The 26,741-nt window shown below is 45.5% G+C and overlaps 1 protein-coding gene across 1 annotated transcript in view; it reads left to right on the forward strand.

Annotated features, from left to right (window-relative positions):
* LOC144599805 (phospholipid-transporting ATPase VB-like) overlaps positions 1–26,741 on the forward strand; it is a 67,655-nt gene that overhangs the window by 16,774 nt on the left and 24,140 nt on the right. The window contains exons 7-13 of the mRNA XM_078411046.1: positions 1,756–1,883; positions 3,525–3,777; positions 6,462–6,712; positions 12,820–13,005; positions 18,988–19,561; positions 21,681–21,787; positions 25,387–25,513. Coding sequence (XP_078267172.1) covers positions 1,756–1,883; positions 3,525–3,777; positions 6,462–6,712; positions 12,820–13,005; positions 18,988–19,561; positions 21,681–21,787; positions 25,387–25,513 — 1,626 coding nt within the window. The remainder of the gene's footprint in view (positions 1–1,755; positions 1,884–3,524; positions 3,778–6,461; positions 6,713–12,819; positions 13,006–18,987; positions 19,562–21,680; positions 21,788–25,386; positions 25,514–26,741) is intronic.

Here is a 26,741-nt window from a genome sequence, read left to right on the forward strand (position 1 = left end):
TGGCTTCTACCAAAAATAGGCACAGAGTGCTGGAGTAACTCAGCGGGTCAGGCAGCATCTCTGGAGAAAATGGACTGGTGATGTTTCGGGGCGAGACCCTCCTTCAGACCAAAGTCATCTGTCCATTTTGTCCAGAGATGCTGCCTGGCCTGCTGGGTTTCTCCGGCACTTTGTGTGTCGATCTTTGCTGAAGATGATATTTTGGTGTAATTCCTGCCCTCATCCTTCTTTGTGGAAGGATGAGGGCCATGTGTTTAGAAACCTTTATGATACTTTATTATCACATGTGACATGTCCCAGTGACATTCTTAGTTTTGCATACCGTAAGGTGGCAACAAATTTACAAAGTGTTCAATTTTAGTGGCTACAGAAAGTAACTGGAGTGGATTTTGTTAGTAGTACATTATGCAGACATTGTATGTCAGAAGGGGAGGTACAGATTTTGTGGGCAGTAGATTAAGTGCCAACCAAGTGAGCTATTTTAAACAGGATAGAATATGTTCATAACTGTTGGACCTGCACTCATCCAGAAAGATATGGAGTCATCCACCATACCCTTGTTTTAGACAATAGACAATAGGTGCAGGAGTAGGCCATTCAGCCCTTCGAGCCAGCACCGCCATTCAATGCGATCATGGCTGATCACTCTCAATCAGTACCCCGTTCCTGCCTTCTCCCCATACCCCCTCACTCCGCTATCCTTAAGAGCTCTATCCAGCTCTCTCTTGAAAGCATCCAACAAACTGGCCTCCACTGCCTTCTGAGGCAGAGAATTCCACACCTTCACCACTCTCTGACTGAAAAAGTTCTTCCTCATCTCCGTTCTAAATGGCCTACCCCTTATTCTTAAACTGTGGCCCCTTGTTCTGGACTCCCCCAACATTGGGAACATGTTTCCTGCCTCTAATGTGTCCAATCCCCTAATTATCTTATATGTTTCAATAAGATCCCCCCTCATCCTTCTAAATTCCAGTGTATACAAGCCTAATTGCTCCAGCCTTTCAACATACGACAGTCCCGCCATTCCGGGAATTAACCTAGTGAACCTACGCTGCACGCCCTCCATAGCAAGAATATCCTTCCTCAAATTTGGAGACCAAAACTGCACACAGTACTCCAGGTGCGGTCTCACTGCGGTCTCTTATTTTGTGGAAGTTAGGTAGGCTTTAGGAAATCAGGAGATAAGGCGACCCAGCCCCTGATGTGATCTCACAAGATCAGTCTAAAGAAGGGTCTCGACCGGAAACGTCACACATTCCTTCTCTCCAGAGATGCTGCCTGACCCGCTGAGTTACTCCAGTATTTTGTATCGACCTTCGATTTAAACCAGCATCTGTAGTTTTCTTTCCTTCACAACCATCATAGTTCTAATAAGCGAATATTTAAACTAAAGAGCCTCTTCAGTTCTCTGACACTGATTTGGCAAAGGTTTTCCATTCACTGAAAGTTTATTGTTAAGGCTTGTAGACACGCATTTTACTTAGAGAATACTTTTTCATAACCATACCAGAGACCCGGGTTTCGACCCTGACTGTACGTATGTGCTGTCTGTAGGGCGTTTGTACGTTCTCTCTGTGACCGTGTGGGTTTCCTCCCACATTCCAAAGACGTGCAGGTTTGTAGGTTATGGTAAAATCAACCCTAGTGTGTAGGGTAGTGCTAGTGTATGGGGTGAAGGACTAGATGGGCCGAAGGGCCTGTTTCCGTGCTGTTTCTCTGAAGTTTAAAATGTAAAACCATGAATTTCTATGTTAGGTCATAGATTTTGTGTTGGAACCTTTGCTTCATGGCCTCCATTTGAACTCCCAGAGCAGAATTTCAGCTTCATGTCATCCGCTGCATCTTTTCTCCACACATTTCTGATGATGGTGATATTATTGCAGGTAAATCATTTCAAACTCTTGGTATTTGGCCTTACCTGTTTGCGAATACTTTAGGTTTATAATTGTCACGTGCACCGAAGTACCGTGAGAAGCTTTTGTTTGCGTGATGTGCAACCGAATCGGACAAGACTCCACAGTAAACCCTTGCAATAACGCACTATGGAGGGGTGGGGGGGGTGGATGGTGTCCGTTATTGCCGATTGTCCGCTATAACAGAGTGAGGGGGTGTAAAGCTTAACCCAAGGCTGAGAGGGAAGAAACCTGGAGTTGTGGGGGGTTAAATAAGGGGGGAATTCGCAGGCTGGCGAGCCAAGGGGGGGGGCCGCACGCAGTGTGCCGGGGACGGGCCCGGTACTCGCGCTGTCTTCGTGTTGCCCGCTCCCTCTGCTCCCACATCCGGTTAATTGGCCCCTGTGCATTGCCCCAAGTGTGTAGCGTGTGGATGAGAAAGTGGGATAACATAGAACTCGTGTGAATGGGCTATCGATTGTCAGAGGGCTGAAGGGTCTGTTTCAGTGCTGCATCCCAAAACCTAAACAGTTGAATGTAACATGTGGGCGACACGGTGGCGCAGCGGTAGAGTTGCTGCCTTACAGCGAATGCAGCGCCGGAGACTCGGGTTCGATCCTGACTACGGGTGCTGTCTGTACGGAGTTTGTACGTTCTCCCCGTGACCTGCATGGGTTTTCTCCGAGATCTTCGGTTTCCTCCCACACTCCAAAGACGTGCAGGTTTGTAGGATAATTGGCTGGGCAAATGTAAAAATTGTCCCTAGTGGGTGTAGGATAGTGTTAGTGTGCGGGGATCGCTGGTCGGCGCGGACCCGGTGGACCGAAGGGCCTGTTTCTGCGCTGTATCTTTAAATCTAAAAAATCTAAATCTAAAACATTAAATTGGATGCACTAATATCATAAACGGATTGGTTATTGTTTTATTTTTGTTTTGTGTACTGAGGTAAAGTGAAAAACCTTGTTTGTGTGCTATCGAGCCAAACCATACTACACATGATTACAACCAAGCCATTGCACAGTACAATAGGCTTAAGAGTATTCATATAGTTCTCTGTGAAATTGGTTGCTGAAGTTCTTTTGTTGCTTTCCTTGACACACCATCCTGGCCACACTCTCGTTTCACTCCTGCCATCAGGAAGAAGGTACAGGAGTCTGAAAATCATGACCACCAGGCTCAAGAATAGCTTCTTCACAACAACCATCAGGCTCTTGAACACTACGCAATACTAACCTCAACTATGAACTTCATCTGACAGTCATTGGTTGCACGAAGGGTTTTATGCACAAATATTGGGCTTATTCATGTATTGATTTTGTGTTTATTACAGGCCTGCTGTGAATCAGAATATCACTGTTCTGGTGTTTATTCACAAAATGCTGGAGTAACTCAACAGGTCAGGCAGCATCTCGGGAGAGAAAGAATGGGTGACGTTTCAGACTGAAGAAGGGTCTCGACCCGAAACGTCACCCATTCCTTCTCTCCCGAGATGCTGCCTGACATGCTGAGTTAATCCAGCATTTTGTGAATAAATACCTTCGATTCGTACCAGCATCTGCAGTTATTTTCTTATACTGTTCTGGTGTTGGTACATACGCCAATTAAACACACTTCATGCTTGACTCTCGGCAGGTCTTAATCCCGATCTCTTTATACGTTTCCATTGAGCTGGCAAAGTTGGGTCAGATATTCTTCATATGCAACGATGTTGAGCTGTACGATGAAAGAACCAGTACACGTCTGGAGTGCCGTGCTTTGAACATCACTGAGGACCTTGGTCAGATACAGTACATCTTCTCTGATAAGACAGGGACCCTCACCGAAAACAAAATGGCCTTTCGTCTCTGCACCATTATGGGCACAGAGTTCCAGCACGACAAAAATAGTAAGGATTATAGCCTTCTGAATATGAATAACTTCAATTAATTTGCATGGAAATTAAAAGAACATTCTTCTTGTTTTTGATTCAATCTCTGTTCCATGTGATTAAATGTGTATAAGATCATAAGGTCATAGGAGTAGGGATAGGAGTAGAATTAGGCCATTTGGCTCATCGTCTACACCATCTGAAGAAGGGTCTCTGTAATAGACAATAGGTTCAAGAGTAGGCCATTCGGCCCTTCGAGCCAGCACCACCATTCAATGTGATCATGGCTGATCATTCTCAATCAGTACCCCGTTCCTGCCTTCTCCCCATACCCCCTGACTCCGCTATCCATAAGAGCTCTATCTAGCTCTCTCTTGAATGCATTCAGAGTATTGGCCTCCACTGCCTTCTGACTCGAAAAGTCACCCATTCCTTCTCTTCAGAGATGCTGCCTGGCCCACTGTTACTCCAGCTTTTTGTGTCTATTGTAAGTCTACTCCGCCATTCAATCATGGCTGATCTATCTCTCCCTCCTAACCCCATTCTCCTGCCTTCTCCCCATGACCTCTGACATCCGTACTAATCACGAAAGATCATTAGAGATGGGGGTGAATCCACAGTGGGGTGGGAGCTGCTTTACATCCTTGTCGTCCACCCTGGGTAGTTCTACAGAACTGGCAACACTTGCAGCAAAGCGTCAACTACGGTACTCTGAAGCACCAATGGCCACTTTTGATTGGTTTAGTTGACATACGAAAGAAGAGAATGCACAGTGTCTTTTACTCAAGAGTAAAGGAATCAAGAATGATTTAGATTTAGATTTTAGATTTAGAGATTTAGATTTAGAGATACAGCGCGGAAACAGGCCCTTCGGCCCACCGAGTCCGCGCCGCCCAGCGATCCCCGCACACTAACACTATCCTACACACACTAGGGACAATTTTTACATTTTACCCAGTCAATTAACCTACAAACCTGTACGTCTTTGGAGTGTGGGAGGAAACCAAAGATCTCGGAGAAAACCCACGCAGGTCACGGGGAGAACGTACAAACTCCGTACAGACGGCGCCCGTAGTCAGGATCGAACCTGAGTCTCCGGCGCTGCATTCGCTGTAAAGCGGCAACTCTACTGCTGCGCCGCCGTGCCACCCGATCATACAAGGTGCGAGGGGAGAGATGTCGGCTTCTCGTGATTATAATGCCACTGTTTAAGCAGGGATCTCGCTATATTCTTTTCTACGGCCTTATCAGAGGAAACCGCATGGGTTTCTTCCGGGTGCTCCGGTTTCCGCCCACAAAGGGTGATCCAGTGGCCCAACGGTAGAGTTGCTGCCTTCCAGTAAATGCAGTGCCAGAGACCCGGGTTCCATCCCGACTACGGGTGCTGTCTGTACGGAGTTTGTACGTTCTCCCCGTGACCTACGTGGGTTTTCTCCGAGATCTTCGGTTTCCTCCCACACTCCAAAGACGTACAGGTATGTAGGTTAATTGGCTGAGCAAATGTAAAAAATTGGCCCTAGTGTGTGCAGGATAGTGTTAATATGCGGGGATCGCTGGTTGGCGTGGACCCGGTGGGCCGAAGAGGCTGTTTCCGCACTTTATCTCTAAACTAAAACTAAATCTCCGGGTTTGCAAGTTAATTGGCCCTCTGTAAATTGTTCCTAGTGTGTAAGGAGAGGATGAGAAAGTGGGATAACATAAAACTAGTGGGAACGGGTGATTGGTGTGGACACGGTGGGCCGAAGGGCGTGTTTCCATGCTGTATCTCTAAACTAAATCTATCTGCACATGATTGGAATAAGCACCCAAGAGTCCGTATCACACAGTGTGAAAACGGGCCCTTCGGCCCAACTTACCCACGCCGACCAACATGCCCCATCTACACTAGTCCCACCTGTCTGCATTTGGCCCATATCCCGCTAAACTTATCCTATCCATGTATCTGCCTAAATGAATGATGATGAACCCTTATTTAAATTATTCAATGATCCACGGTATTTTGTTATTGGAGGAACGGTGGCGCAGCGGTAGAGTTGCTGCCTTACAGCGAATGCAGCGCCGGAGACTCGGGTTCGATCCTGACTACGGGCGCCGTCTGTACGGAGTTTGTAAGTTCTCCCCGTGACCTGCGTGGGTTTTCTCCGAGATCTTCGGTTTCCTCCCACACTCCAAAGATGTACAGGTTTGTAGGTTAATTGGCTGGGCAAATGTAAAAATTGTCCCTAGTGGGTGTAGGATAGTGTAAATGTGCAGGGATCGCTGGGCGCCGTGGACACGGTGGGCTGAAGGGCCTGTTTCTGTGCTGTATCTCTAAAAAAAAGAACAGTACCTAGTATTTCACTTGTTGATCTCTCTAATTTCATGAAAAGCCTGCATTCCTCCCCCCCCCCCCCCTTTCCCTACCCTAGTCATCCTACTAGTGTCCCTGTCATTATCACGCCTTCCCCAACCAAATATGGGCCATTATGGACTCCACCCTTCCAGAAGTCATCTGTGGCCGGACCTGTTTGGTTCTGGGGTTTTCTATCTTTTAGTCTGAAGAAGTGGACTGACCTGAAACGTCACCTATTCCTTTTCTCCAGAGATGCTGCCTGACCCTCCGAGTTACTGCAGCATTTTGTGTCTATCTTTGGGTTTTTTAATGTATCTAATTTAACAGTTGTGACCATTTTCTGATAAATCCTGAATGATTTTTCATGTAGCTGAGCGTTTATCTACACGCATACAGACGGCCATCTTGGATGAGGAAGGGCCACTGTTGGAGAGATCGGTCTCTATCAACAAACCCCAAAATGGTGCGACAGATCAATGGCAGAAGAGTCCAAAGCTTATGGGGCAACCGCAAAGCGTCTTGTCTGGGCAGCAATGTACCGATTGTACAAGTCAGACAGAGTCACCGATGCACCGATGCACTGGGATTCCACCCCAGAGAGTGGCCTGCAACAACTCGATTGTAAGTAAAGGAAATGCATTGGCCTAAATCCTAAGCACTTATCTTGTCCTTATGAAATTGAGCATATTTTATGATCTAACCCATCTAATGTAATCATTTTAATATTGTCAAGCTGGAAAGGATGCAGAGAATTTAGCTAAGGTAGACACAAAAAGCTGGAGTAACTCGAAGGGCCTGTTTCCGCGCTGTATCTCTAAACTAAACAGTTCCCGCTGAATTCCTTCATGCTAATGTACAATGACATCCCAGTGAAGACTAAATGATTGTGAGTTGTTTCTGAAAACTATATTGATTGCTACTCAGCCACCGATATTTAGGGAACAGCCCAGTTAACGTGTACTGCATTACCAAAACATCTCACTTGCGGTTTTTGAAATTAAATAACTTTGGATCGCTGAAAACAAAGATCTAGGACCTTTTCATTAGTACTGATTTATGTGTTCAATAACCCAACTTATTTTATGCCTCTTAACTTAAGAGGCAAGGGTCTATGCCACTAATTTGATCAATATTCTGTCGTTGACAGCTGTTTTTGAATAAGGCCATTACCAAGTGTGCAACATCGTGCCGTGGGCAATGGGAGGAAAATCCTACAAAATACTAAAGCCTGATAATTTGCACAGAATTGTAGCATTTCATAGTTGGGCAAATTGATGGAATTGACTTATTCTTTCGTATCCTTGGGTTGCTTCGAATGCATATCTTGTGAAAGAAAATTAGAGCCAAGGTGTCATCTCCCATTGAGATACTAAAACCTAAATTGTAATATTTTTCAAATGAAAACGTGTAATTCCAATCACGTACTCATTGATTTCAATTACAGTGGAGGTTAAAATCAATTTACAAGTCTAAACACTCTTGGCTAAAACGGCTTGATAAATCCGCCACTGTGCTTCAAATCCCTCGCTTGCAATGACTACCAAGGCTACAACAGCAGGTATGTCTAATTATTAAAATTAGCTTGGCAGTGGCTTATGGAATTGGTATTACTCAGTTATCATATCATATATATACAGCCGGAAACAGGCCTTTTCGGCCCTCCAAGTCCGTGCCGCCCAGTGATCCCCGCACATTAACACTATCCTACACCCACTAGGGACAATTTTTACATTTACCCAGCCAATTAACCTACATACCTGTACGTATTTGGAGTACGTATTTGGAGTACAGTTGCTTGCTATTCTGCAAGTACATAATGAGACATTTTGTCAATTAAAATGTTGATTCTGAACAACAGTTTCTTGTTTTTATTAAATATTCTCATCTTCTTGGAAATTTGATTACTGTTTAGCAGCTCTTGAGAGGCCTGTGAGTGCGTTTAATAAAAACTAATATATTTTATATGGATTGTCAGTCTTGCCAGTGGTTTAATAAATTGGAATGGAAGTAAGTTCTAGGATCATAGGACGTAGGAGAAGAATAAGGCCATTCGGGCCATTGAGTCTGCTCTACCATTGAATCATGGTCCATTTTTCCCTCTCAACCCCATTCTCCTGCTTTCTCCCTTTGGCACCCTTACTAATCAAGCACATATCAATCACCACTTTATAAATACCCAATGATTTGGCTTCCACCAACGTCTGTGACCAAGCGTTCCACATATTCACCATCCTCTGGTTAAAGAAATTCCTCCTCATCTCCATTCCAAAGCTATGTCCTTTTATTCCGAGGCTGTGCTCTCTAGTACCAGACACTCTCCCACTAGTGGAAACATTCCCACCAAATCCACTCGTCATCGGCCTTCTGTTAGACAATAGACAATAGGTGCAGGAGGAGGCCATTCGGCCCTTCGAGCCAGCACCGCCATTCAATGTGATCATGGCTGATCATTCTCAATCAGTACCCCGTTCCTGCCTTCTCCCCATACCCCCTGACTCCGCTATCCTTAAGAGCTCTATCTAGCTCTCTCTTGAATGCATTCAGAGAATTGGCTTCTGAGGCAGAGAATTCCACAGATTCACAACTCTCTGACTGAAAAAGTTTTTCCTCATCTCAGTTCTAAATGGCCTACCCCTTATTCTTAAACTGTGGCCCCTTGTTCTGTTTATATTATTCGGTAAGTTTCAATGAGGTCCCCCCTCATCCTTCTAAACTCCAGCGAGTACAGGCCCAGAGCCATCAAACACTCCTCATGCATTAACCTAATCATCCCTGGGATCATTCATGTACATTTTCTCTGGACCCTCTCCAATGCCAGCACATCCTTCCTCATAAATGAGGCCCAAAACTGATTTCAATATTCCAAATATCTGACCAGCACATTTATTAGCTTCACTATTTACTCAAATGCTATTTCCCCTATTAGATGAAGTTTAATTTAGTTTAGTTTAGAGATACAGCGTGGAAACAGGCCCCTTGGCTTGTCGAGTCTGCGCTGACTTGCGATCACCCGTACACTAATTGCATCCTACACACACACTAGGGACAATTTACAATTTTACAGAAGCCAATTAACCAACAAACCTCTCCATCTTTGGAGTGTGGGAGGAAATCAGAGCACTCAGAGAAAACCCAAGTGGTTACAGAGAGAACGTGCAGATTCTGTACAGACAGCACCCGTGGTCGGGATCAAACCTGGATCTCTGGCGCTGTAAAGCAGCAACTCTATCCTTTATACTTTCAGAATTTGTTCTTTACAATGATACTGTTAACTTGGTTCTTCCTGTCTTCCTGTCTCCACCTATATCCTTCCTTTGTCCCGCCACCCTGACATCAGTCTGAAGAAGGGTCTCGACCCGAAACGTCACCCATTCCTTCTCTCCTGAGATGCTGCCTGACCTGCTGAGTTACTCCAGCATTTTGTGAATGAATACCTTCGATTTGTACCAGCATCTGCAGTTATTGTCTTATACTACCTGTTAACTTGGTTCGATCAGTCAACATATGGATTAAAGTCCTTTATGTATTACCCTTGTAATTTGTACTTCGTATTTTCTAATTTATACCACTCCTATTGCAGTGTCAGACTATAGACAACCTCACCAATGTTTTGTGCTCCATTGCTGTTTCTTGGACCCATCCACATCTATTCTTGGTTATAACAGGCTCTTCGGCCCTACTTTCCCATGCCGAGCAACATGCCCCATCTACACTTGTCCCTCCTGCCTGCGTTTGGCCCATATCTGCATAAAATAACATAGAACTAGTGTGATCGGGTGATCGATGGTTGGCGTGGGCCAAAGGGCCCGTTATTACCTAGAATAGATGTGGATGGGTCTAAGAAACAGCAATAGAGGGCCACAATTTAAGAATAAGGGGTAGGCCATTTAGAACGGAGATGAGGAAAACCTTTTTCAGTCAGAGAGTTGTGAATCTGTGGAATTCTCTGCCTCAGAAGGCAGTGGAGGCCAATTCTCTGAATGCATTCAATAGAGAGCTGGATAGAGCTCTTAAGGATAGCGGAGTCAGGGGGTATGGGGAGAAGGCAGGAACGGGGTACTGATTGAGAATGATCAGCCATGATCCCATTGAATGGCGGTGCTGGCTCGTAGGGCCGAATGGCCTACCCCTGCACCTATTGTCTATTGAGTGGTATAAATGAGAAAATATGTGTCTCTGTGTCTCTAAACCAAACCAAACTTTTAAAAAATGACCCGAAACTTTCCTTCTCTCCTCTCCTGAGATGCTGCCTAACCCGCTGCCTAACCCGCTGCCTAACCCGCTGCCTAACCCGCTGCCTAACCCGCTGCCTAACCCGCTGCCTAACCCGCTGCCTAACCCGCTGCCTAACCCGCTGCCTAACCCGCTGCCTAACCCGCTGCCTAACCCGCTGCCTAACCCGCTGCCTAACCCGCTGCCTAACCCGCTGACTTAGACGAAGGGATTAAAAGTACCATTAGCAAATTTGCAGATGATACTAAGTTGGGGGGTAGTGTGAATTGTGAGGAAGATGCAATAAGGCTGCAGGGTGACTTGGACAGGTTGTGTGAGTGGGCGGATACATGGCAGATGCAGTTTAATGTAGGTAAGTGTGAGGTTATTCACTTTGGAAGTAAGAATAGAAAGGCAGATTATTATCTGAATGGTGTCAAGTTAGGAGGAGGGGGAGTTCAACGAGATCTGGGTGTCCTAGTGCATCAGTCAATGAAAGGAAGTATGCAGGTTCAGCAGGCAGTGAAGAAAGCCAATGGAATGTTGGCCTTCGTAACAAGAGGAGTTGAGTATAGGAGCAAAGAGGTCCTTCTACAGTTGTACCGGGCCCTGGTGAGACCGCACCTGGAGTACTGTGTGCAGTTTTGGTCTCCAAATTTGAGGAAGGATATTCTTGCTATGGAGGGCGTGCAGCGTAGGTTCACTAGGTTAATTCCCGGAATGGCGGGACTGTCGTATGTTGAAAGGCTGGAGCGATTGGGCTTGTATACACTGGAATTTAGAAGGATGAGGGGGGATCTTATTGAAACATATAAGATAATTAGGGGATTGGACACATTAGAGGCAGATAACATGTTCCCAATGTTGGGGGAGTCCAGAACAAGGGGCCACAGTTTGAGAATAAGGGGTAGGCCATTTAGAACGGAGATGAGGAAGAACTTTTTCAGTCAGAGGGTGGTGAAGGTGTGGAATTCTCTGCCTCAGAAGGCAGTGGAGGCCAGTTCGTTGGATGCTTTCAAGAGAGAGCTGGATAGAGCTCTTAAGGATAGCGGAGTGAGGGGGTATGGGGAGAAGGCAGGAACGGGGTACTGATTGAGAGTGATCAGCCATGATCGCATTGAATGGCGGTGCTGGCTCGAAGGGCTGAATGGCCTACTCCTGCACCTATTGTCTATTGTTTTATTGTCTATTGTCTAACCCGCATTTTGTGTCTACCTAAAAAAAAAAGAAAATAGGCCCTTCGGCTCACTGAATCCACGCTGACCATCGATCACCTGTTCACCCTAGTTCTATGTTATCCCACTTTCTCATCCACTCCCTACACACCAGTGGCAATTTACCGAGTCCACTTAATCTACAAACCCAAATGTCTTTTGGGGCATGGGAGGAAACCGGAGCACCTGGAGGAAACCCACGTGCTCACAGGGAGAACGAGCAAACTCCACACAGCCAGCAACCAAGGTCAGCATTGAACCTGAGTCTTAGGTGTTGCTGTGAGGCAGCTGCTCTACCAGCTACACCACTGTGCTGCCTGGAAGAAATGTGTTCATTTATAAAGCACCTTTCAAAACCATGGTGGCACAGCGGTAGAGTGCCAGAGACCCGGTTTTGATCCTGACTACAGGTACATGTCAGTACGGATTTTGTACGTTTTCCCTGTGACCTGCGTGGGTTTTCTCCGGGATCTCCGGTTTCCTCCCACACTCCACAGACATGCAGGGTTGTCGGTTAATTGACTTGGTATAGTTTTAAATTGTCTCTAACGTTTGAAGGATAGTGTTAGTGTACGGGGATCGCTGGCTGGCGTGGACTCGGTGGGCGAAGGACCTGTTTCCACGCTGTATCTCCAAACTAAATTCAAGCTCTATTAGCCATGAAAGGGTTACTTTTGCACCCTTGGTCCCTGTTGCTTTAAGGTGAGTATCTTCAATGAATTCTCCATCAGAAATGCCTGTTCCTCTTCCCCTTGGGCAAAGCATCCAGGGCTTAAAGACTAACTTACTGACAGAGAAATGTAAAACTCTTTTATATAACACCTTGCACAAACACTAGCAAGAGAGCAGCAATTGCAGATAGCTTGAACGCCACAGTATTCACAGACATGGTTGAATGTTAAGCTTGTGGGAACCTGCTGGGGACATGGCAATCTGCCAAGCTTGCAGCAGCACATGTCGGGATGCGTGAGTGGGGGAACTGCAGTGGAATAACATTATATAAAGGGAAGCATGCAGTGTGTGTGTGTGTGTGTGTGTGTGTGTGTGTGTGTGTGTGTGTGTGTGTGTGTGTGTGCGAGATTTATAGAAACCAGCTCGACTGTGAATACGTTACTCATTCATTTTTAATGTTCAAGCTGTTGGTAATGCAGCTAATTAAAAGTTAAGCTAAATAACTGAGCAAAATAAGTAATTAAACTTTTACCGAGTAAATAAACACGAGATCCAGCCCCAGGCTTCACTGAGGCGATTCATAATTAAAACGAGATACTGTTCACATTTTTCTCTGTACGTTTCTCTTAGGAGAAAGATATCGTGCCTGATGAAGGCTTGCTGAAGAGAATTCGAGATGCTGTAGTCCATATGGAGTCATTGACTCAACTAAACGCTGGCACTGGTTTGGAAAGTGCACGCATCATCGATTTTTTTCTCGCTTTGACATTGTGCAACACAGTTATGGTTTCCACAGCAACGCAACCAAGGCAACCAGTAGGTTGATGCTATTTTGGATCATTTGTTAAAATTTATTCTATGGGCCATGTGTGGCGGGATCGACACAAACTGGAGCAACTCAACGGGTCAGGCAGCATCTCCAGAGAAAAGAAATAGGTGGCATTTTGGGTCGAGGCCCTTCTTCAGACCGAGAGTCAGGGGAAAGGGAAACGTGAGATATAGACGGTGATGTAGTGGGATATTGAACAAATGAACGAAAGATATGCAAAGCAGTGACGACGATAAAGGAAACAGGCCATTGATAGCCGTGGGCTAGGTGAAAACAAGTTACAGACAATGAGACTCAACAAGATGACTTTGAAGCTAGTAGAATGACTTGGGTGGGGGTGGGACGGGGAAAGAGGGGATGCAACGGTTACATGAAGTTAGAGAAATCAATATACCACTGGGTTATAAGCTGCCCAAGCGATCGCTGACTTCTGTGTGCCTATCCCCATGCATTTGCTGAATACTTCCCTCAAGATCGAAAGCCAATCCATAAAAGATATTCTGAGCACGTTATGGCCACAGAGAGGGGAATAAAATAAAACCTAATATCATTGCAGTTCAAATCACATTGCAAAGTAGCAATTTAGCTTTAATCATTTTATTTTGTTGTGGGAGACTGCAGTCATATCATATCATATATATACAGCCGGAAACAGGCCTTTTCGGCCCTCCAAGTCCGTGCCGCCCAGCGATCCCCGTACATTAACACTATCCTACACCCACTAGGGACAATTTTTACATTTACCCAGCCAATTAACCTACATACCTGTACGTCTTTGGAGTGTGGGAGGAAACCGAAGATCTCGGAGAAAACCCACGCAGGTCACGGGGAGAACGTACAAACTCCTTACAGTGCAGCACCCGTAGTCAGGATCGAACCTGAGTCTCCGGCGCTGTATTCGCTGTAAAGCAGCAACTCTACCGCTGCGCTACCGTCTATAGTAAAATGCACCATGCACAAAAGTCAATGCCAAAGTTGGTCCCATGATCACAATCACATGAGGGGGGACCTCATTGAAACTTACTGAATAGTGAACGGCTTGGACAGAGTGGGTGTGGAGAGGATGTTTCCACTTGTGGGAGAGTCTAGGACCAGAGGTCACAGCCTCAGAATTAAAGGACGTTCCCTTAGAAAGATCATGTCATAAGGAATAGGAGTAGAATTAGGTCATTTGGCCCATCAGATCTCCTCCTCCATTCAATTATGGCTGATCTATCTCTTCCTCCTAACCTCATTCTCCTCCCCATAACCCCTGACACCCGTACTGATCAAGAATCTATCTATCCCTGCTTTAAAAACATCCACAGCCTTCGGTGCAAAGAATTCCACAGATTCACCACCCTCTGACAAGAGTCACTCTCTGACTCTAAGGAAGGAGATGAGGAGGTGTTTCATTAGTCAGAGGCTGGCGAATCTGTGGAATTCTTTGCCACAGAGGGCTGTAGAGGCTAAGTGAATGGATATTTTTAAGACAGGGATAGAAAGATTCTTGATTAGTAGAGTTGATGGGCCGAATGGTCTAATTCTGCTCCTCTTGCTTTTGACCTTATGACATGTGGAAATACCAAACTGGTCTTGTCTGTTTTCTCTCGTGATGAATCTGTCAATAGACAATAGACAATAGACAATAGGTGCAGGAGTAGGCCATTCAGCCCTTCGAGTCAGCACCGCCATTCAATGCGATCATGGCTGATCACTCTCAATCAGTACCCCGTTCCTGCCTTCTCCCCATACCCCCTCACTCCGCTATCCTTAAGAGCTCTATCTAGCTCTCTCTTTAAAGCATCCAACGAACTGGCCTCCACTGCCTTCTGAGGCAGAGAATTCCACACCTTCACCACTCTCTGACTGAAAAAGTTCTTCCTCATCTCCGTTCTAAATGGCCTACCCCTTATTCTTAAACTGTGGCCCCTTGTTCTGGACTCCCCCAACATTGGGAACATGTTTCCTGCCTCTAATGTGTCCAATCCCCTAATTATCTTATATGTTTCAATAAGATCCCCCCTCATCCTTCTAAATTCCAGTGTATACAAGCCCAATCGCTCCAGCCTTTCAACATACGACAGTCCCGCCAATCCGGGAATTAACCTAGTGAACCTACGCTGCACGCCCTCCATAGCAAGAATATCCTTCCTCAAATTTGGAGACCAAAACTGCACACAGTACTCCAGGTGCGGTCTCACCAGGGCCCGGTACAACTGTAGAAGGACCTCTTTGCTCCTATACTCAACTCCTCTTGTTATGAAGGCCAACATTCCATTGGCTTTCTTCACTGCCTACTGTACCTGCATGCTTCCTTTCATTGACTGATGCACTAGGACACCCAGATCTCGTTGAACTCCCCCTCCTCCTAACTTGACACCATTCAGATAATAATCTGCCTTTCTATTCTTACTTCCAAAGTGAATAACCTTCATCTGGTTTTCCAAAGCAAAGTGATCTTATAGAGGTGTATAAAATCACGAGAGGAATAGATCGGGAAGATGCACAGAGTCCCTTGCCCAGAGTTGGGGAATAGTGCACTAGACGACATAGGTTTAAGGTAAGGGAGCAAAGATTTAATAGGAATATGATGGGTGACTTTTTCCACACAAAGGGTGGTAGGTGTAAGGAACGAGCTGCCGGCGAGGCAGGTATTATCGCACCATCTTAGATGCAATTAGACAGGTACATGGATAGGACAGGTTTGGAGGGATGTGGGGCAAACGCAGGCAGGTGGGACTAGTGTAGCTGGGACATGTTGGTCGGTGTGGGCAAATTGGGCCAAAGGGCCTGTTTCCACATTGTATGACTCCAAGACTCTATGACAATCCACAATGATTTGATTCTGCTTGGCCTCTGAAATCAGACAATTTTGTATTATTTTCTCTGGAGTGTTGAACAGACACCTGATAGAAATATATAAAAATTATGAGAGGCATGGATAGGATAGACAGCCACAACCTTTCTTCCCAGAGTTGAAATGTCAAATACTAGAGAAGATAGTTTAGTTTAGTCCAGTTTAGTTTAGAAATACAATGTGGAAACCGGCCCTTTGGCTATTAGTTCTGTCCTACACTCAAGGGACAATTTTCAGAAGCCAATTAACCTACAAGCCTGCAATCCTATGGAGTGTGGGAGGAAACCGGAGCACCTGGAGGAAGCCCACAAGGTCACGGGGAGAACGTACAAACTCCCTACAGAGAGCAGCCGTAGTCAGGATGGAACCCGGGTCTCTGGTGCTGTAAGGCAGCAACTCTACTGTTGCGCCAGCAGGCTGCTCCTATCAATGATAAGCAGTTGAGGAAATGGGGACCAACTAACACATATGATGATGACCGTAACTCCATCCCCCAGCTTGTTCAACCACAAATCATGAGTAAAGGCAACCCATTCCAGCCCGATATTGATAAATTTAAAATAACATTCCGATTTTATCTTTCTCTCAATACCACAATTGGACTTGGATTCTTTTCTCTGGAACGGTGGAGGCTGAGGGGAGAAGAATTTAAAGTTATGGGAGACAGATAGGGTAGACATTCAGAACCTTTTTCCCCAGGGTGAAAAGTTCAAAGAGTAGAGAGCATAGCGTTTAGGTGAGATTGGCAACGTTTAAAGGAGATGTACAGAGCTAGTTTTTAAAATTTAAATGAGGTAGTGATGGGTGCCTGGAACATGCTGTCAGGGTTGGTGGTGGAGAGAGATTATAATAGTGGCATTTAAAAAATGCTTGGATAGACATATAGATGTGGAGGGATATGGAACTTGTGCAGGCAGAGGAGATTGGTTTATCTTGGCATAGATAGACACACATTGCTGGAGTAACTGAGCAGGTCAGGCAGCATCTCTGGAGAAAATGGACAGGTGATGTTTCAGATCTGGACCCTTTAATTTATGTTGGCATAATGCTTGGCATAGACATGTTGGGCCGAAGGGCCTGTTTCTGTGCTGTACTGTTCTATGCCTTCTCCAGCTGCTACGGTCAGGCAAGCGCCTCCGCTGTCACGCTGTGAAAACGGAGAGGATGAGATGGAGTTTCTTCCCACAGGCCATCAGGACTGTTAACTATTATAACTCCAGGGACTAAATTTTGTCTTCTCTGTATTAACTTTAATTTATATGCTGTAACTGTAATTCTTTTTTTTGCACAATCCACAGGCATTGCCACTTTCATTTCACTGCACATCGTGTATGTGTATGTGACAAATAAACTTGACTTGACTTGACTTCTCAAAACTACCACTCAAGTGGAACCGAAAGTGATATTCTAAGAAAAAACTTTGATCCTTTGACTTTTTCTATCTCTGGAATATTAATTTCTTCACATGAAGTGAAATGCGGCATTAGGGCACAATTAGGGTGACGTGGTGGCGCAGCGGTAGAGTTGCTGCCTTACAGCGCCAGAGACCCGGGTTCCATCCTGGCTAGGGGTTCTTATTTGTACGGAGTTTGTACGTTCTCCCCATGACCTCTGAGAACTTTAGTTTCCATCCACACTCCAAAGATGTCCAGGTTTGTAGGTTAATTGCCTTGGTATGAATGTAAAAAGGGTCGCTGATATAGGATAGTATCAATGTGCGAGGATCGCTGGCCGGTGCGGATTTGTTGGGCTGAAGGGCCTGTTTCCAAGCTGTAACTCTAAACTGATCTAAAACTAAACTACATATTGTTTCTAACAAATTAGGCTTGTACAACGCTCGGTTTCAATTAAGTTTTATTATGGTCTCCAAATCTCTCGTAAATGCTCAGAGAAAGTAATTGTAATACAATAAGAGCTTGTTTCCATTATACCTACATTAAATAACTAATTAATTTGCTTTTCTGTATTTTATTAGCATGTTACTGTAGTCTTACAGCACCTCTTTGACTTAAAACCTTTGGAGAATTGTAGGCACTGGAGACATCAGTTTTGTGGTGTGCATTTTTTATTTTGGTTCCATTTACTTTTCAAAGTGAATGAATAATAATTCAAAATAATAACCCAAACCAAATATCCCACCAAAAATACTGCCTGACCCGCTGAGTTCCTCCAGCACTTTGTGTTTTGCCATTGATTTGTTCAGTTTCATTTATTTAGTTTAGAGATACAGCTTGGAAACAGGCCCTTCGGCCCACCAAGTCCACACTAACCAGTGACCCCTGCACAGTAACACTATCCAACACACACTAGGGACAATACAATTCTTCCCGACCCAATTAACCGACAAACCTGTACGTCTTTGGAATGTGGGAGGAAACCAGAGATCCCGGGTAAAACCCACGCAGGTCACGGGGTGAATGTACAAACTCTGTACAGCTAAGCACCCGTAGTCGGGATCAAATCCCAAGTCTCTGGTGCTGTAAGGCAGCAACTCTACCACTGTGCCACCGTGCGGCCCACAATATTTTGTCGCTGATATATTGTGTGATTTACAGAAACAATCAAGAATAAAATTCAATCCTGTCGAAACGCGTTTATAGTTTAGAGAGATACAGGCCCTTGGAAACAGGCCCTTCAGGCGATCGAGTGCGTGCCGACCATCGATCACCCATTCACAATAGTTCCATGTTATCCCACCTTCTCATCCATTCCCAACACACTAGGGGCAATTTACAGTGGGCCAATGAACCTACAAACCCACACGTCTTTGGGATGTGGGAGGAAACCGGAGCACCCGGAGGAAACCCAAGCGGTCACGGGGAGAATGTACAAACTCTACACACAGACAGTTCCCGTGGTCAGGATCGAACCTGGGCCACTGGAATCAGCTCCATCAGCTATGCTGCTGTGCCATTTATAATTCCTAACATTATTTTTCACTGGCAGAGAATTGGAAGCAGATCAAATGACTGTTTTTTGCTGTGTTAATTATTCATGGCCTGTGGATAAGATGTCAAATGCAAACTATTGTAGATGATACAGATGTCCAAGATAGACATCGACGGTTTTACCCCATCAAAGGAAAGCATTGTTAGAAGAAGTTCTGAACAGTTGTTTTCACAATTTCTAGGTGCTGACGTCTTCATTGTCAAAATCTTCAACGCAGTCAAAGATGCACCAGGTCCTTCAGAAGTTTAAGACGGCTGGCAAAACTTCCACTTCCCCGCCAGGTCATCCCAGCTCTTGTATTCCAGAGAGTTTGTGCAATGAGCCACTGCTGTCGTCCAACGTTAGTCCAAGTTCTTCTTGTGGCGCTGGGAGTGCAGAAGGTGATGTTGGTTCTGGAGCAGACGGCAACGATAATCTCAGTGGAAAAGCTGATGTCGGCCGCAACATTGGTGGAGATGATGAGGGTGTCGTGGATGAAGATATTTGCTATGAAGCTGAAAGTCCAGATGAGGCAGCTCTGGTCCACGCTGCTCGGGCGTATAATTTCACGTTATTTTCCCGGACTCCTAACCAAGTGACCATAAAGCTCCCTCAAGGGGGTCTTCTGCGTTTTGAACTGTTGCACACCTTAGTGTTTGATTCAACACGGAAGAGGATGTCAGTAATTGTTAGGCACCCCCTCACTAAAGAGATTGTTGTGTACACAAAGGGAGCAGATTCTGTCATTATGGATCTATTGGAACATTTGGGCAAAGGTAAATGAATTTCCTTTCTCTCCTCATCACTCTACAGCTTACACTAAGGGTGGCGCGGCGGTAGAGTTGCTGCCTTACAATCCCAGAGATCCGAGTTTGATCCTGTCTGTATGGAGTTTGTACGTTCTCCCTATGACCATGTGGGTTTTCTCCGGGTGCTCCAGTTGCTCAGACTGAAAGTAGAGGTGTTTGGGGGTGGGGGGGGGGGGAAGGGAAGAAGAACAAGAAAAGGCAAGATCAAATCGCGTTGGGTTGTAAGCTATCGAACGCAAGATGACCACTGGTTTCCAGTGCGAGCTGGGATTTACACAGGCAGATCCATTCGTAAGGCACCATGTGTTTCTGCAGATGTGGCCTAAATAGAATAAAGATAGACACAAAAAGCTGGAGTAGCTCAGCGGGTCAGGCAGCATCTCTTGAGAAAAGGAATAGGTGACGTTTCGGGTCGAGACCCTTCTTCGGACTGAGAGTCAGGGGAGAGGGAAACAAGAGAGATATATAATGGTGCAAAGAACAAAAGAATGCAAGATATGCAAAAAGACAGATCCAAGCCTGTAACAATGATCAAGTCAAGGTGGAGTCCACAATGGTTGACTGTGGGCTAGGTGATAACGAGTTATATAGACAGAGAAACTCTGCATTACGACAGTGAAACTAGTATGGCAACTAGGGTGGGGGAGGGATGGAGAGGGAGTGGGGGGGGGGGGGGGGAGTGGAGTGGAGAGGGCCTAAATATAGTTCCTGGCAGTCCGCCTAGACCTACTTGATCTCCCGGTTGCTAAACACTTTAACTCACCCTCCTCCCACACTGAGCTTTCAGTCCTGGGCCTCCTCCACTATCAGAGTGAGGCCCTACACAAATTGGAGGAACAGAACCTTGTATTTCCCTTCGGCAGCTTACAAGCCAGCGGTATGAATATTGACCTCTCTAACTTCAAATAACCCTTGCTTTCTCTTTCCATTCCACCCCACACTAGCCCTCCAACTAGTATGACTGTCCATATTAAATTTGCCGTTGTCACTTTTCAATAGACAATAGACAATAGGTGCAGGAGGAGGCCATTCGGCCCTTCGAGCCAGCACCGCCATTCAATGTGATCATGGCTGATCATTCTCAATCAGTACCCCGTTCCTGCTTTCTCCCCATACCCCCTGACTCCGCTATCCTTAAGAGCTCTATCCAGCTCTCTCTTGAATGCAATCAGAGAATTGGCCTCCACTGCCTTCTGAGGCAGAGAATTCCACAGATTCACAACTCTCCTAGCTAACAATGATCTATTCTACATTTTCCTTCGAAACTTTTGATCTCTCGTTTTCACACCTAACCCTTCCATATCTCCATGCCTCCTGACTGTCTGAAGAAGAGTCTCGACCAGAAACGTCACCCATTCCTTCTATCCAGAGGTGCTGCCTGACCCGCTGAGTTACTCCAGCATTTGGTGTCTATCTTCAGTGATTTCTACATGTACCTTGACCATCGCTGAATGTCATTGCTCATGTCTTGGGTCTTTCTTGCAAATCAAATTAGGTGTACAGAGGAACCTAGAACAAAAATCACAATAAAGAATGTGTAGGAACGAACTGCAGATGCTGGTTTACACTGAAGATAGACACAAAATGCTGGACAGGCAGCATCTCTGGACAGAAGGAATGGGTGACGTTTCGCGTCGAGACCATTCTTCAGACTGAGAGTCAGACGGAGACACAGAGATAAGGAAGGGTAAGGTGTGGAAACGATGCAAAAGTGATGAGGCTCAAGGAAAATGTAGTATAGATTATTAGCTAGGAAAAGGTTACAACAAAGCAAAAAAATAAAATGTAATCGGGAACAGTCACACCGGTCGGAGGACTGGGAAGGGGAGGGATGGAGAGAGGGAAAGCAAGGGTTACTTGAAGTTAGAGAAGTCAAACTTGAAATTAGAGAAGTTAGAAAATCACAGACCTAGGAAGTCTCTGATTAATTTCTTTTTGGTCTACATTTTCAATTTCATTAAAATCGAATCATCCAGTGCGTAAAGCATGGAGCTAAATGATTTCATGTTTTTACCGAGGCTGTGATTTGTGTTGTGAACGGCAACATTGCAGAGTGTGGTTCCACTGATCTCCTCATTCTTATTAGATGACCTTGAAGAGCAAGAGAAGCAGAGAAGAATAACTGAAGAAACACAAAGGCATTTGGATCGGTATGCAAGCAGTGGTCTGAGAACGCTATGTATTGCAACAAAGGTAAAATGTCAATTCTCAAAGACCTCGTTTTGCTAACGGTGGCATATCTTGAAAATGCGATGCTTTGTTTTAGTTTGGTTTAGAGATACAGCGCGGAAACAGGCCCTTCGGCCCAACGAGTCTGCACCGACCAGCCATTCCCACACACTAACACTATCCTACACACACTAGGGACAGTTTTACATTTATACCAAGCCAATTAACCTACAAACTTGTACGTCTTTGGAGTGTTGGAGGAATCTGAGGATCTCGGATAAAACCCACACGGTCACGGGGAGAACGTGCAAACTCCGTACGCAGTCCGGATTGAACTCGTGTCTCTGGCGCTGTAAGGCAGCAACTCTACCGCTGCACCACCGTGCCCTTCTACACATTATCATCTGTGTTTTCAGTCCATAATGGTTCAGTGGTAAATATTTTAACAGGTGCATTCTTCATCTCAACAATTTACAGCCTATGTTAACTCTAATATAGAAACATGTTCTGAGTTGCTTTACGAAAGTACAATTTTGTGCAACAACCGGGTCTAGAATATGGCGCCAAACCTGGCGACTCTTGTATATTGTCTCGGTGTACTGCTTGGTTTAGTTTAGTTTAGAGATACAGCGTGGAAACAGGCCCTTCGGCCCACTGAGTCTGTGCCAACCAGCAATTCCCCGCATAATTACACTATCCTACACACACTGGGGACAATTTACAATTATAATTGGCGGCATGGTGGCGCGTCAGTAGAATTGCCTCCTTACAGCGCTTACAGCGCCAGAGATCCGAATTCGATCTTGATTACGGGTGTTGTCTGTACGGAGTTGGTACATTCTCCCCGTGGCTGCGTGGGTTTTCTCTGAGATCTTCAGTTTCCTCCCACACTCCAAAGACGTGCAGGTTTGCAGGTTAATTGGCTTGATGTATGTGTAAATTCTCCATTGTGTGTGTAGGATAGTGTAACTGTGCAAGTTGGCGTGGACTCGGTGGGCTGAAGGGCCTGTTTCCGTGCTGTATCTCTAAACTAAACTAAATTATGCCGCCAATGAACATACAAACCTGTACACGGTTAGACATTTGTACTGTATCTGAGAGGATTTTCAAAGATGTATCCATGTGCTTACGTTTACTGATACTTGTACTGAACTGTTTCCAAAAATTAATTTCACTGTACCTCGGTACATGTGCCAATTAGCTGCCATGAAACCATTGAATTTTATAACTAAGCACACAAGAAGCTGCAGGGGACTGGCAGAATCTCTTAAGAATTTTAAATGTATACACTGGAATTTAGAAGGATGAGAGGAGATCTTATCGAAACATATAAGATTATTAAGGGGTTGGACACGTTAGAGGCAGGAAACATGTTCCCAATGTTGGGGGAGTCCAGAACCAGGGGCCACAGTTTAAGAATAAAGGGTAGGCCATTTAGAACGGAGATGAGGAAAAGCTTTTTCATTCAGAGAGTTGTAAATCTGTGGAATTCTCTGCCTCAGAAGGCAGTGGAAGCCAATTCTCTGAATGCATTCAAGAGAGAACTAGATAGAGCTCTTAAGGATAGCGGAGTCAGGGGGTATGGGGAGAAGGCAGGAACGGGGTACTGATTGAGAATGATCAGCCATGATCACATTGAATGGTGGTGCTGGCTCGAAGGGCCGAATGGCCTACTCCTGCACCTATTGTCTATTGTAAATAGAATAGTTGAGAACAATAATATAGGCTAAGGTTTATTATTGTCACGTGTACCAAGGTAGAGTCTGCAATCTTTGTTTTGCATGCTATCCAATCTGATCAGATATTACCACACATAGGAACAATCTACCCAAACTCAAGTACAGTAAGTGGAGCAAAGGGGAAGATACAGAGTGCAGAATATAGTTCTTAGCATTGAGGCTCACCAGTTCCAGAGACCAAGTACAGTCCGCAATGGGGTAGAGGTGAATTGGACAGTACCCTAGCTTATGGAAGGACCGTTCAGATGCCTGATAGCAGAGGGGAAGAAGCTGTTCCTGAGTCTGGTGGTGCGTGCTTTCGAGCTTCTGTACCTTATCGTTGGAGATAAAGGATAGGGCTTCCATTCAATTCTTTTCTATTATAACCTATAATTCCCTGTTTTTGGCTTAACTGTTACAAAATATTTAATAGTTGGCAAATTCCATACATTGCAACATGGATTTCCACGATCCTTCACCCTGTTTTTGGGAACACTGTGCCAAAAGCAGACCTGACTCACAAAACTAATTGTACTGCCAAGTTAACTTTGTCACGGAAAGAGTTTTTCTCACATGCATTCCTGGCGAGCTCCCACAGTTGTTACGATCCTATTCTTGCAACCCCCTCGATGCAGGTGACTGCTTCCACTAATTGTGTTTATTGTAGTTTAGTTTGGAGATACAGCACAGAAACAGGCCCCCAGCCAACCGAGTCCACGCCGACCAGCGATCCCCACACACTAACACTATCCGACACGCAAGAGGGACAATTTACATTTGTACCCAGCCAATTAACCTACAAACCCGCACGACTTTGGAGTGTGGGAGGAAACCATAGACCCCGGAGAAAACTCGTGCAAGTCACGGGAAGAACATACAAACTCCGTACAGACAGCACCCGTAGTCAAGATCGAACCCGGGTCTCTGGCGCTGTAAGGCAGCAACTCTACCGCTGCGCCACCTGCTGTTTTTGGGTCTTCAAAAAAGTTTGAAATCTTCAACTGGATCCTCTGGGCACCATTGGTACATGGTTTGAAATGTTAGTTTTAAATAAAGAAACTAACCTCTTTATGAATAGAAAATAGTTTTAGTTTCCAAAGTAATTTTCAATTTGGTGGCAGCACACTGGTACAACTGGTAGAGTTACTGCCTCACAGCACCAGTGACCCGGGTTCGATACTGACTACGAGTGCTGTCTGTACGGGGTTTGTATGTTCCCCCTGCTTTGTAGGTTAATTGGCCTCTGTAAATTGCCTCTAGTGTATAGGGAATGGATGTGAAATTGGATAACACAGAACTAGTGTGAACGGGTGATCTAGGTTTCTAGTATGTAGTCTTTGGTGCTCGTGTGTAGGATAGAACTTGTGCATGGGTGATTGCCAGCTGGGGTGAACTCAGTGGGCCAAGGGGCCTGTTTCCACGCTGTATCTCTAAACTACACTAAACTAAACGAATCCCTTGATATATTGACTGCAATCTCCATTAATGCTCTTGGCGGCATTGTGGCACAGCGGTAGAATTGCTGTCTCACGGCGCCAGAGACCCAGGTTCGATCCCGACTACGGGTGCTTGTCTGTACGGAGTTTGTACGTTCTCACCGCGACTTGCATGGGTTTTCTCCGAGATCTTCGGTTTCCTCCCACACTCCAAAGACGTGCGGGTTTGTAGGTTAATCGACTAGGTATAAATATAAACTGTCCCCGGTGTGTGTCGGACGGTGTTGGCGTGTGGGGGCTGCTGGTTGGTGCGGACTTGGTGGACCCAAGGGCCTGTTTCCCCGCTATAGCTCTAAAACTAAACTAAACTAAACTAACTTCTGTCAAAAGAAATAGTAATTTAAACGTGAGTTTGGTTTGATGTTTATACTCTGGTTCTGCTTTTGTTGTCATTCTTATTTTTGTTTAGGTCTTGACCGATGGTGAATATGAAAAATGGGCCCGTTTACGGCACGAGGCGGAGACAAGTATTGAGCAGAGGGAACCATTGATGATGGAAACAGCACTACGACTGGAAACAAATTTAAAGCTGTTGGGTAATTTCTATGATTTAATATTGGGGTAAATACTGATACTGGTTTTTTGGTTTAGAATAGTTTATTATAGCCATTGTCAACAACCAGACTCCTGAAGGGAATGGGAGTCCGAGGACAGGCCGTCAGGTCGCTGCCAGAGGCTGCCTAGCGAAGCAGCAACTGGCTGTTGCTGAAGAGGAAAGACTCCATTTTGGGCTGCAAAATGACCAGCAACAGGGGTCAAAACGGAGGGGGGCGCACCTGGGCGCCAGGTATCGCTGTTGAGCCCTCTGGAGGTGTCGTGGGCCTATCAACGAAACACCAAGGAAGGAGGGTGCCCACCTGATGACCCCAATGAAGTCTTTACCCCTACCCCCACTCAAGAGATTAAGAAGGTGCTGATTACAGTAGGGATTGTAATACCAAGTCCTATAAGCTCAACTTGTCACGTGCACTGAGGTACCGTCAAAAGCTTTTTTTTTTTGTTGCAGGCTGTGCAATCAACGGAAATATTATAGATAATTACAATCGAGCTGTCCACATTGTGCAGATACAGGATAAAGTGAATTTTGTTTACTGCAAGATCAAGTCCAGTAAAGTCTGATCAACAATAGACCGAGGGTCTCCAATGAGGTAGATGGTAGCTCAGGACCGCTCTCTAGTTGGTGATGGGATGGTTCAGTCGCCTGATAACAGCTGGGAAGAAATTGTCCCCGAATCTGGAGGTGTGCGTTTTCACACTTCTGTATCTTTTGCCCGATGAGAGAGGGAAGAAGAGGGAGTGGCCAGGGTGCGACTCGTCCTTGATTGTGCTGCTGGCCTTGCCGAGGCAGCGTGAAATGTAGATGGAGTCAATGGATGTGAGGTTGGTTTGTGTGATGGTCTGGGCTGCGTCCACAATTCTCTGCAATTTCTTGTAGTCTTGGACGGAGCTGTTCCCAAACCCGTGTTGTGATGCATCCTGATAAAATGCTTTCTATGGCGCATCTGTAGACATTGGTGAGAGTTGTTGGGAACATGCCGAACTTCCTAAGCCTCACATTCAAAGGGAGAACGTACAAACTCAGTACAGACAGCACTCGTTGTTGGGATGCAACAGTGTTCTCTGGCGATGTAAGGCGGCAACTCAACCGCTGCACCACCGCCCAAGGCATTAAAGGGCATCAAAGGTTACGGGGAGAAGACAGGACAATGGGGTTGAGAGGGAATGAATGATTGGTCATGATCGAATTGCAGTGCAAACTTGATT

This window comes from Rhinoraja longicauda, chromosome 14 (assembly GCF_053455715.1).
Source record: "Rhinoraja longicauda isolate Sanriku21f chromosome 14, sRhiLon1.1, whole genome shotgun sequence".
Taxonomy (NCBI): domain Eukaryota; kingdom Metazoa; phylum Chordata; class Chondrichthyes; order Rajiformes; family Arhynchobatidae; genus Rhinoraja; species Rhinoraja longicauda.